A 12,617-nucleotide genomic window follows, 5' to 3' on the forward strand; every position below is an offset into this window, starting at 1 on the left:
CATGTGTTGCACCATCTGGTTGCCTCTTCCTTCATTTATTTTCAATCTCTTCCTGTCTATTGGCTCATTCTCTCCTAAAATCCATCTCTTGACCCTTCAACTATCATCCTATACTTCTGCCTTTTGGGGCTAAATTTGTTTAAAGGCAGTCTATAACAAATACCTTCATTCTCTTCTTAAACCTTACAATGTAGTTCCCAACCTCACTAAAACTGCCCTCTCCGAAGTTTCTAGTGATCACGTGGGTGCTGAATCCAATGGTCTTTTCTCAAACGTCATTCTCCTCAACCTCTCTGCCCCCTTTGACCCTGCTGATCCCCCTGTTCTTTTTTTCTAGTTTTCTGGACACTACTCTTTCCTGTTCTCCTCCCCCCTCCTTCTCAGCCTCCTTTGCTGACTCTTTCTCCAGATCACACCCTCTGATTGTAGGTATCCACCCAATTCTATCCTGGGCCTTCTCTCTATTACTGCTTCCTCTGGTGCCATCATTAGCTCCCATGGATTTAATTGCTACTTCCATGGTGATAATTCTCAAATCTACTCACCCTGCCCCAGTCTCTCTGAGGAACGTTAATATTGTCTCTCTGTCCGCTTTTCTGACATCTCGGAGTGGATGTCCCGTAGACATCAGAAACTCCACCCGCCCAAAACTTCCCTTCCCCTCCAGCGCCTCCTCCCCTCCCCCGCTTTGCCTGCGGAGAACAGCTTCCTAGTTTCCATCAGTCCTTCACTCAGCTACCAAACTTATCGTCCTATATAGGTCTGTCATTTTTACCTTCCTACTCAACAAACTCCAGGGGCTCCCCAAAATGTCGTGTTGGGCATTCACAGCCCTTTGTAACCTGGCCCCCTCCCACCTTTCCACTCTTCTTCCACTTTGATCTCCAAAAAGGCACTTTTCCATCCGGCGGCACTGCGCTTCTGGCTATCTCCTGAACAAGACACGCTCCTCTCAGTTGGAGACATTCGGTGGCTCTCCACGTCCGGAGTGCCCTCCTCCGCGCCTACTACTGCGCTTTCTGGTTTCCCTTCGGTCCCAATGAAAATCCCGCCTTCTGCAGAAGGCCTTTCCCACTCCCGCTTAGTTACAGCGCATCCCCTCTAACTATTTCCAATTTATCCTGTACGCAGCAGGCTTTGCTCCAATGGGGTCTCGCTTCCTACGCTGTAAGCTCCTTGAAGGCAAGAACTATTTTTTTTACTCCTTTTTCACTTTTTGTTCCAGCCATTAACAAAATGCTGTTCACTCCTGTCTTACTCTTTTTGACAACGATTTCTCCCTTTTACAAATGAGGGAATCGAGGCAGATCGAGTTAAATGACACGTCCAGGGTCATACAGATAGTAGTGCGGGTCCGAGGCCACACTTGAACTCAAAAAGAAGTCCCAGCGCTTTGTCCACTGACCCACTGGCTGGCGTTTAGCAAAAAGTTATAGATTGATTGATAGCCAAGTTGTAGCAGAGCATGAGCCTACGATACTTGGTCCGACGAGACGTCACGTGGCTCCAGCCTAAGGGAAACTACATTTCCCAGAAGGGCTTTTCAGCAGCCGCGGGTTTGACGACAATTCTTCCGAGGACAGCCGAGTTTGATAGGCGGTGAAACAAAAGTGGGAGGGGCCATCCAGCGACGCGGCCTGTTTCCGGTCAGGCGCGGCTCTGGCGGAGCGGAGCGGAGCTAGTGCTGTTTCTTGGGTTCTCAAAAAAAGGAAGCGACATGTCGGCGGCGTTTAAAAAGGCGGCTAAGTCCCAACAGCGGGAGCACCGGGAGCGAAGTCAGGTAGGAACCCCTCGCTCCCCCCCTGGAGCTCCGCGGGTGTCTAACCCCGCAGAGACCCCGGAGCACCGATTCTGCTTTTTTCCACTCGGAGCCGAACCTCGTGCGTGCGCACATCCTGGTCCGGCTCGTTGGCGGAGGTCCCGCCCCTCTCATTTGCATACCACGCTCTCCGGGCTCCTCCTTACCTCGTGGAACCTCAAACGTCAATTTCCAAGGGCTTGAGTTCTGGAGAGGGCTGGCGGGAACTTAATCCGCACGGATAGCGGCGGGAGTTTGGCCCGCCACCCGGGTTCCCTAACTTAGGCCCGGGCTACAGTCAACAGGGGCTTATTACATTTATTCTTTGGGCAGAAAGCTGGCTGGGAGTCAGGGAAATCTGGGTTCAAAGTCCGCCTGTTAGCCAAGCCGATTGTGCGTCCCTGGGCTAGTCACTCTCCGCGCTCCGTGCAGCGCTGATGCTTAAAAGTGACGTCTAGAGAGGTAGCTGCTGCTGCTGCTTTTTTTTTTTTTTTTTTTTTGAGTATCAATTAATAACTCTTTATTGACAGAACCCATGCCAGGGTAATTTTTTACAGCATTATCCCTTGCATTCGCTTCTGTTCCGATTTTTCCCCTCCCTCCCTCCACCCCCTCCCCCAGATGGCAAGCAGTCCTTTACATGTTGAATAGGTTACAGTATATCCTGGATACAATATACATGTGCAGAACCGAACAGTTTTCTTGTTGCACAGGGAGAATTGGATTCAGAAGGTAAAAATAACCCGGGAAGAAAAACAGAAATGCAAACAGTTTATATTCATTTCCCAGTGTTCCTTCTCTGGGTGTAGATGCTTCTGTCCATCATTTAAAGCTCTCTTTATCGAAGAGATCCACTTCCATCAGAATACATCCTCAGACAGTATCGTTGTTGAGGTATATAATGATCTCCTGGTCCTGCTCGTTTCACTTAGCATCAGTTCATGTAAGTCTCGCCATAGAGGTAGCTTCTTTACGCGGGAGCTCCATTCCACAGGTGAGGAAACGGAGGCCGGGAGAAGTGAAATGAATTGCCCAAGAGGACCCATTTCATAAAATGGATTAACCAGGAATCAAACCCAGACCCACTGATTATAAGCCCAGAGTTCTTCCTCTGGCGGTCAGAACCCTTCATAACCTAGTCCCCTCCCACTTTCCCAGGCTTCATATTCCAGGACACTCTAGTGACCCTGATCTCCAGGCTGTTCCATGAACAAGATTGCATCTTTCAAATGGCCCGAGCCAACTCATCTTCTACAGGAAGCCTTTCTGAACTTCTAATTCCATTGCCTTCCTTCTGTTATCTCCTGTACGCGCATCTGTTTGCTTTTTTAACATTCCCCGTTAGACTTTGAGTTCTGAGGGCAAAGAGTTTCTTTTGCCTCTTTTTAGATCCCCAGCTTAGCACGTGGTGGGCCCTTAATAAATGTTTATTGACTGGCTGACAGCACTGTGATCACTGGGGCTTGTGCAATGCGAGTCCTCCGCTTTGAGTTTGTCACTCTTTCTCCTAATGACGTGCTGTTAGCATTTAGTCCCCAGGGGCTGTAAAAAGAAAAGGCGAAAAAGCAAGTCATGCTCTCAAGGAGGGGAGATGACACGCAAATGACTATGTGTATCCAAGTTATATACAGAGTAAATAGGAGGTGATCCCTAGGGGAGATTTCTAGCATGAAGCGGCATCTGAAAAGAGTGCTTGCTGAAGGTATGATTTAGCCCAGACTTGAAGAAAGCCAGGGAAGCCAAGAAGTGAAGGTGAGAAGGGAGAGGGAGAAAATTCTGGGCATGGGAGACAACCCATGAAAATGCCCCAAATGCGAGGTTGTCAGGGAAGCCAGGATCCCTGGGGGATAAAGCATAAGAAGCCTGGAAAAGTTGGAAGGAATCTGCTTATGAAGATCTTTAACTACCAAGTTGGATCCCCGGAGGTAATAGGGATCATCCTGTAGCTTCATGGGGCTGGGCTGGGCCTCTGGGACTTGCCTTGAGCACTCCATTGGTTCATAGGAGTTAGAGCTTTTTGAGATCTTCTAGTTCAACCCCTTTATCTTACAGATGATGAAATCTAGGCTTTAAGCGGTTACGTGACTTTCCCAAGATTACGTGACTTGATGTCTGGTGTTCTTTGAAGAGAAGGCTGCTAATACTCTGTGGGCCTCAGTTTCATCATTTGTAAAATGAGATGTTCTCCAAGGACCCTTCTAGCGTTGACATTCTTCGGTTACAGAATTGACCTCATGGATGATAGGAGCTATTGAAGGGGAGTGATAGGATAGAAGTACTTAATTCATTCCCACTCCACTTCTCCTGATTGATTTCACACTTTTCCAACGACAGATCCTAATGTCAGAACCCCTTGCTTCCCTGCCCTCCATTTCCCCCCCCCCCCCGACCTCCCCTCTTCCCACTACATTTTCCCTTTTATTTATTATGTAGACCCTTTGATTTTATGTCACATTTATTGCTTACTATATTCCTCCCTGCTCTACCTAGAGAGTCTTTTCTTTTAATAGATTAAAAAAAATTTCAGGGAATTAAGTGACTCATGGATTCATCTTTGACAGTAAATGCAATATTTCAGACATGAAGGTTTCTACTTCACCATCAAAGGGAGAATTGTTGTGGGGCCAAGTATGGTCATTTCACTGTCATTTTCACTTGATTGTTCTTTCAATTCATATTGTTTTAGTCAATGTGTGTGTGTGTGTGTGTGTGTGTGTGTGTGTGTGTGTGTGTGTGTGTGCTCAATGTGTCAATTTAGTCAATGTGTATATATATGTTGCCTTCATGGTACTGCTTACTTCATTCTTCTTGTGTTCATATAAGTCTCATATTTCTCTAAATTTTTCATTTTCTTTTTTTTTTTTCCCAGTGCGGTAATATTTCACAACATGAATGTGTCACAGTTTGCTTAGTTGTTCCCTGGTACACTGAATACCTACTACCTTGACAGATTAACCCTGTGGATGGAATAAATATTAGTTCTTGCACATTTAATATTATTGTTTTTCACATTTGTACTTGACTGTTATAATGGGTAGAAAATAATTTCAAAGCAATATTTATTTCCTAATTTTTAATTATATTTTTCTTTATTAATCATTATTTGCAACACTCATCATCATGTGGGAATTTATCACATTTTTTGATGTTTAAAAGGGTTTGTCATAGTTGAAAAAGTTGGGATGTTCTGGGATAAAGGATTTTTAAAACTCTTTCCTGCTCTAAATGCTCAGATCAGATGGTTATGAAGTATGTGACAGTGGAGTAGAGCCCTTCCAGGGAAAAAGACATGGATTTACCAAAGACAATTTTTTAGAAAGATGTCAAAACAATGAACCATCATAAATGTGGAGGATAGTAGTAGAGTTCTGCAAGTCAGAGTGAGCCATACAAATTGGAGGTCTAGCAGAGTAACCACATCTGCAGTGTCAGTGACAAATGCATGCGTTCTCTCTCTCTCTCTCTCTCTCTCTCTCTCTCTCTCTCTCTCTCTCTCTCTCTCTCTCTCTCTCTCTCTTTCTCTCTCTCACACACACTCACATACTCACTCTCTCACTCTTCTCCCTTCCTCCATCCTTGTGGCCTCCCTCCCAGGGGCTTTCTCCTTTGGGTGGAAAGTTCTCCCTACCTTCTCTAAGATTTGCTGAGACACTACCTACACACTATGTTCCCTCTGTTTGGTTTTCTACAAACTCTTGGATCCAGTTCACATTAATTTTAGCTCTCCTGGCAGCTGCTCACATGGTGCACAGTCATTGTTGCCTCCTGCTGTCCTTAATTGGCTAGGAAACCTGCCATGGCCAAGCTTTTAAACCTACTGGCGCCCTATGCGATGTATCTTGTCCTCTGGCAGAAGATAGGTATGGAGGAAATGGGGAGGGTGGGAAGCTAGGGTGCGGGGACAGTTCCAAGGACATGGACTTGTCTTTTCAGAGGGGCTGGTGACAGTTAAGTAGAAGCTTTATTGGGTCTGTTGTGTGCTGGAGAAACCAAACACCATGTTTTTGTCTTCTAGCCTGGCTTTCGAAAACATCTGGGCTTTTTGGAAAAGAAGAAAGATTATAAACTTCGTGCCAAGTGAGTTTATTCTTCTATTCAAGTTGCTGCAAATAACACGATAATCTTGAAGCACTGTGACAAAATTGTTTGACTGTCCAGAAGGGGATCATTTTCTGCCATTGATAAAGTAGTAACCTCTGGCAGCCCTTGAAACGCTTTTCCGTGGCCCCAGACTGATCTGTTAGTTTAAGCATAGTAATATTTGTAGCAACTCCAGCTGCAAAATGATTTTTCATTGCATTTGTTCCAGATTGATTTCCTCAGAGTGACTTTGTATGTGACGGTCTTGATATTTGAGCCAAAAAACCAAAGGTTTTTTTCTCTCCTTTCCTTGAAATGCCAGATGGCATCTCAAAATCCAGTTGTTCTCTCTCTCACAACCCCATGAAGTGTGGATGGGAGATTTTGTGGTCCTGATGTGAGTGTTGAGGCCTTAAGGACTGCCCTCCCCTTCTGTATCCCACCCCCAAGATAACGAGTCCTTGTTGGCTTGCTTGCTGAGAATCTTCTTGGTTCTCCCACATGATGGCCCAGGCCCTCCTTGTACCTCCAGTACAGAATGGGAGGAGCGTTTTACAGAATTTTGAAGGTCCCTCAGTTCCTGTAGGAGGTGGTGAGCTTACTGATAAATCAGAGATCCCAATCAGAATGAACCCTGGGGTTCATCCTCTTCCAATACTGTATGACCTTCAGTGAGACACAGTGTTGCTGAGACTTGGTTTTCCCAGCTGTAAAATGGGTATGATACCTGCCTTATCTACATTTGCTGTTTTTGTCACTCCTGAGTCATGTTCCGTCCATGACCCGCTTCGGCATCCAGGCCCGCTCCTCACTTTGTGGGGCTCTTGGCTTTGTGAGTGACAGGAACGGTGCTAACCTGAAGTAGGCCAGGTGACCCAGGTCAGGGGTGAGTGGATGGGAGCGAGGGAGGTCCAGCAGTGACTGATGAGTGGAGGATCCTGACCATCGATAGAACACTTAGAGGCACCACCGGCCGACCCTCCCAACTGCCCTCGAAATAAGTCGTGCAGTCAAGAAGCCGCCATGGTCCAGAGAGCTGGAGTGACCCGCCCGCGGTGGCGTGGCCGGGAAGGGGCCGAGCTCCGGCTCTTCCCCCTGACAAGCGAGGGCTTCGGTGACGTCGCTTGTTCCCATTTGATGAGAAATGAGCCGGATGGAGCATTTTCCAGTTGTGAGAGTCAGACAGTCGCTGAATTAATTGTTTGTGGGCTTCCTTGCCCGCGAGCTCCCAGCTCCCTGTGAGCTGTCGGCATCGAGCTGGTGTGAGGAGGCGTTCGGCAAACCCCGCTTCGTGTCTTTTTCAGTGACTACCACAAGAAGCAGGACTATCTCAGAGCCCTTCGGAAGAAGGCCCTGGAAAAAAATCCTGATGAGTTTTACTTCAAGATGACTCGGGTTCAACTCCAGGTCAGTGTCCGATTGACCCAAAAGGGTTTATTGAGCGCCTGGGATTGTGGGCAGGGAGGGCAGGGAGGGGAGGCTCACCCGGGCAGATCTCCAGGTCCCCCGTTATCACGCTTCTGGTCTGACAGACCGCAGGCTTTGGGCCCTGAGTAGGAATCAGTTTGTATTAGCAGTTATTCTGGAAGAGAAGGCAAAATGAACTTATGCCGGAGGGTGGGGAGGGGCTGAACCTAAGTAAAAAAAGACTTGGAGGTCCTAGTGGAACCCAGACTCAGGGCGACTCACTAATGGAACACGAATGTTGAATGAGGTAGTGCAATTTTTTGCCTGCATCACTGGAAGAAGGCATTTGTCTAGAATCAGAGAAGCGATGGTCTGGTTGTCCCTGCCTTGCTCCAGCCCCATCTGGCATTTAACTAGTTCTGGTGCCCCAGTGCCTTCCCTCCTCCCCGGGCACTGACTCAGTGTCCTTGCACCACGCTTCTAGGATGGGGTCCACATGGTCAAGCAGCCCAAGGATGAGGTGACCGAAGAGCAGCTGAAGGTGATGAAGACTCAGGACATCAAATATGTGGAGATGAAGAGGGTGGCGGAAGCCAAGGTACGGGGGGCAGCGCTGGCTGGCATCGGGGGCAGCACTAGCTGGCATCGGGCACAGCGGGTCGGCCTCAGCTTCTTTCTGGGAGAGAGAGGCCCCTGAAGGTGAAACAGAGCCGAGCCCGGTTATGGGTGGGGGGGAGGTCTCAGCCCCTGTAGCTGGGCTGGGCTACGGAGGAGAGCCAGGCTAGGGAGGAAGGCTGGGCAAGGGAGGAAGACCAGGCTAGGGAAGAGGGCTGGACAAAGGAGGAGGACTGGGCAAGGGAGGAGGACCAAGCTAAGGAGGAGGGCTGGACAAAGGAGGAGGACTGGGCAAGGGAGGAGGACCAAGCTAGGGAGGAGGGCTGGACAAAGGAAAAGAACTGGGCAAGGGAGGAGGACCAGGCTAGGGAGGAGGGCTGGGCAAAGGAGGAGGACCAGCTTAGCCCTTGGTTCTTTGCGGGATTCTTGTAGAAAATCGAACAGTTGAAATCAGAGCTCCACCTGCTGGAGGCCTCTGGGAAGCAGAAGAACAAGCACGTCTTCTTCTTTGACACCAAAAAGGAAGGTATGGGCCTGGGGGAGCTCGGGGCTGGGTGGCTGGGCCCTGGGGCCGTGGGGCCGCAGGCGGCTCTGGGGCATTCACTCAAGAAGCTCTGCCTTCTGCACTTGTAGTGAAGGAGTTCGATATCGCGACTCACCTGCAGACGGCCCCCGAGCTGGTGTCGCGCGTCTACAACCGGCCCAGGATCGAGACCCTGCAGAGAGAAGCTGTGATGGGCGCCACGCATCAGAGCCAGATCCAGGTGCTCCTTGTCGCCCCGTTTTTTCCTTTTTGCCATTTTTGTGTCAGATTTCTGAGAGTGCAGATGGGCTCCTGGTCTGGGCCACTTCGGTGCTTTGTTGGGGGGGAGTGTACCACTGTCTGCTTCGGTTTCTTCATCTGTAAAATGAAGATAATAACAGCACCCACCTCTCAGGGTTGTGGTGAGGATGAAAGTGAGATTTTTAAAAATGTATATTTTTAAATGAGATATTTATAAAGCACTTGACAAACCTTAAAGTGCTATGAAAATACGAGTGATTATTATTTTGGTGCTGAAGCTGTGATTGGCAGGTTTGAGCCAGCTGGACTTATGGACTCCCAGTTTTTTCGATTTAAAAAAAATAGTACTTTAGATCTGGATGAGATTTTAGTTGTTTAATCCAGGCCCCTCATTTTACAAATTAAGAAACTGAGCCACAGAGAGGGGAAGTGATTCCTACCAGTTCATATAGTTCTTAAGGGGCAGAGCTAGCAGTACAATTCAGGTCTTTTGGCTTCTAATCCAACTCTTTTGTTATAAAATTAATCAAACCGATGTAAGTGTAGAGTGTTGGATTTAGAGTCCGAGCTTAAGTCAAAGTGCATCTCGGGCAAGTCGCTTAATCCCTATTGGCTTTCGTTTCCTCACCTGTAAAAATACCTCGGAGTATTGTTTGCGTTGGGGCTGCTAGGGGGCGCCATAGTACACAGATGACCAGGCCTGGTCATTACCACTCATTTTCTTGAGTTCAAATCCAACTTCAGACACTTAGTAGGTGTGTGCGAGCCTGGACAAGTCACTTAACCCTGCTTGCCTTAGTTTCCTCATCTGTGAAATGAGCCGGAGGAGGAAATGGCCAACCGCCACACTATCTCTGCCAAGAAAACCCCAAATGGGGTCACAGCTAGTTAGAAGTGACCGAAAAATGACTGAACTACAAAAAGCTGCTAGTATAAATAATGACAATCGTAGCAAATGAGATTTTCAGTAAATTTGAGTGCAGCCAAAGGACCATTCTCTCTTTTGGGACAAGACACCTGACAGATGCTAAAAGTATTTAAAAGTGACAAGCAAGTCTATTGGGGTAATGGCGGAGATTCCTTCTAACATTCTCTGATCCTCTTGGAGAGTTATCATTGAAGGATGAGGCGCTTGCACTCTTTTGGTCTGAGGACTTGTATTTTCGCAGTGATGATGTACCAGCCTCCCACCTCCTAAGTCTTTTGGTTATAAACAGTAACTCATAGTTTTGTATTGGCAGTTGACAGAATGCTCCCCTGCCCACCATCTTCCTTGATCCCCACAACAGCGCTGTGAGGTCCTCTTTCTCTCTGACTTTGCTGATGAGGAGATGGAAATTCAGGGAGGCTGTCATTTATTCCAGGTCACTCACTGAGCTCAGAGATCGTACAGTTGGAGCCAGAGCCTGGGTTTCTGACTCAACACCTCAATGATGAATTTCTATAGGGTTTTCCCTTATGACTCTCCTCCATTATTGTGATTGGGTTTATGAAATGTGATGCTCTGTTTCTCAGAGAATTGAAATCTCAGTTCTGACTGATTCATTGAAAAAAAAATTGTCTGTGAGTTTCAAGCAGACAGCTGTTCTGTTGTGATTTGAATCATTTACACAGCATCAGCTTTGCCTCCAATGTTTAATTCACAGCAGTTTTCTCTAGCTCAGAGGCAGCTAAACTTGCTTTAGTAATATAAATACCCCTAATTAGTTTGAATATATTGGGCAATCCCATAAATGTGACAGTGTGTGCAATAAAGTGAAAACAAAAGCTGTCTGAAACCACTGTTGGGAGACTATGGCATAGTTGGTGAATTGTCATCATCTCAGGTCCAGGAATATCCCTTCTACATAGACACCAGTTGGAACAGCCAGGCTGATTTCCTGATATTACCGATTGTTTGTGAAATAGCTTAGTAATTGTTAAGTGTCTCATTGTTCTTTCTTGAGTAACAAATGCTGGTCTCTAACTTTCCAACTACCTGATTACATCGCTTTCCACCTGTGAATGGAGAGAAGAGAGAGTTAGGGTACTGGGACTTCCCTTGTTTTTGCTAGCAGTGTTTGTCCCCTGCTATTAGATTATTTGGGGCAATCAGCTCAATATGGATTGCTTAGAAGAGAATAGCCTCTTCATTCCCATTACTCTAGATCAGGGCTTCTTAAACTTTTTCCACTTGAGACTTCCTTTTTCCCTGAGAAATACTTAGGTGACCCTGGATATATAGAAATATAAAATAGCTATACAAATTGATAATCTTATTTTGAGATCCTCACATTGTTATGAAACCCCAAAGTAGAGTTGGGAACTCTAGTTTAAGAAGTTGGGCTCCAGAGACAAACACTTAGCAGAGCTTTTGCCCTGTGATGGTTGCTAAGATAGTGAGGTCTCCACTCTCCTTTTGGGTGAATGCCTCTTTGAAAGGGGGAGCAGAAGGAGGAATCAGCAGGGAGAATTAATTTGAGGCCATTTTTTGCTTTTCCTAAAGTTTTCTCAGTATCTCACCTAGTGCCTACGTAAGGGCCAGACCGTACTTTCCCAACTGCTACTTTTGGCCTCCAGATGCTCAGACTCTGGGCAAGGGGTAGAAGGGGAGGTGGAATTTAGGATACTGAGTTTGGTTTTCTCTGTTGCTTATATGCTCTGTGACCTTGTTCAAGTCACTATTCCAAGTCTGAGTTTCATCTTTGCATAATAGAGCTAATGATCAACCACCTCATAGGGTGGCTGTGAATGATGCTCTCAGTAAATTGCTCTGCAAAAGGGTGCTGTCATTGTTGTTGGAGTAAGTGCAGTCCCCAAAAGTTGAAGCAGTTTGACTGTTGCCTCTTAGTAAGAACCTCCTGGAGTCATAAAAAGAGCTTGTTTAAACCTTGGCAGATCTGGCCTCCCACTGGGCTCTGAAACATTTCTTAGTGACTTTTACTCCATTTGTTTGTTTTGCTGAAAATATTTGTATATTTTTCTCTTATAGAAGCTGGCTAGAGAGAGGAAAAGGCAATACAGCCTCCTGAAGCAACGTATCGAGAGGGAGAAGGAATTGTTTGTTATTGCACAGAAAATCCAAACACGAAAAGATCTTCTGGTGAGTAGAGAAAAGCCTCAGGCCTTCGTTTCTTTTAAAGGTCTTAACTGAGACTGGATTTCATCTGTGTGTAAATCAGGCGCGGTGAAAATGTCTGCTCCTTAGGGGCACAGTTTGAGCCAATGTCTGTTACTCTGGGAGTGTTGAAATGTTCCTTGATTAAGAAGGTAATAAGGGGGTTATTAGTCAGTGCTTTGGAACAGCATAGGGTAGGAACGGGCAGCATTTGAACTTTATAGCTTATGAATAGCTCTCCGTAACATTTAAACAGGTTAACAAAACAGTGAGTGCCACTCACTGGTGTTTAAAAATAGACGATATTGTGTAGTTAAATAGCAGAGCTGAAGAGTCTAAGATGACACTTCCATGTTATTATCATCTATCTACTAAATGTCAGACTTCTTTAGATACTCATATACTTTTAGTTACTTTCACATAAATGGCCTGTTCACTTATTTGTCTGTTTTTGAGGCCTTCTTCTCCAACATTCTCTGCCCCCCTCCCTTCTCCCCCATACACTGTACTAATTTTTCCCCTCTGTTTTGCAGGATAAAACCCCCAGAGTGAAGGTGAAGAAAGAAACGGTCAATTCCCCAGCTATTTACAAATTTAAAAGTCAACGAAAACGTTAAAAGTCTTGTCCAAGTGTGGTTATTCTTTAGACACAAATTCTGTTTTTCTGATAATTTGTGTTTCTGTCCAACAAGATTTTCCTCCTTGTGGTTCCAACATGAAGAAAATAGGTTCAGTTGAAAAAGCCCCTTTCTATCTCCTCAAAAGTGTTGTGAAAACTTTTTGAGGAGGTTTTAATTTTTTAATTGCTTTGGGCTAGAGTATGGGCGGGGGTCCCA

At 46.2% G+C, this 12,617-nt stretch overlaps 1 protein-coding gene across 1 annotated transcript; it reads left to right on the forward strand.

Moving 5' to 3' along the window:
- The first annotated feature begins 1,589 nt into the window (after positions 1-1,589).
- Positions 1,590-12,400, forward strand: UTP11 (UTP11 small subunit processome component). The gene is made up of 8 exons (XM_051987743.1): positions 1,590-1,780; positions 5,814-5,875; positions 7,183-7,285; positions 7,770-7,883; positions 8,333-8,426; positions 8,534-8,664; positions 11,656-11,766; positions 12,315-12,400. The coding sequence occupies exons 1-8, from the start codon at positions 1,718-1,720 to the stop codon at positions 12,396-12,398; spliced, it is 762 nt and encodes a 253-aa protein (XP_051843703.1). The 5' UTR covers positions 1,590-1,717; the 3' UTR covers positions 12,399-12,400.
- Positions 12,401-12,617: the final 217 nt, after the last annotated feature.

This window comes from Antechinus flavipes, chromosome 3, assembly GCF_016432865.1.
Source record: "Antechinus flavipes isolate AdamAnt ecotype Samford, QLD, Australia chromosome 3, AdamAnt_v2, whole genome shotgun sequence".
Classification (NCBI taxonomy): Eukaryota; Metazoa; Chordata; class Mammalia; order Dasyuromorphia; family Dasyuridae; genus Antechinus; species Antechinus flavipes.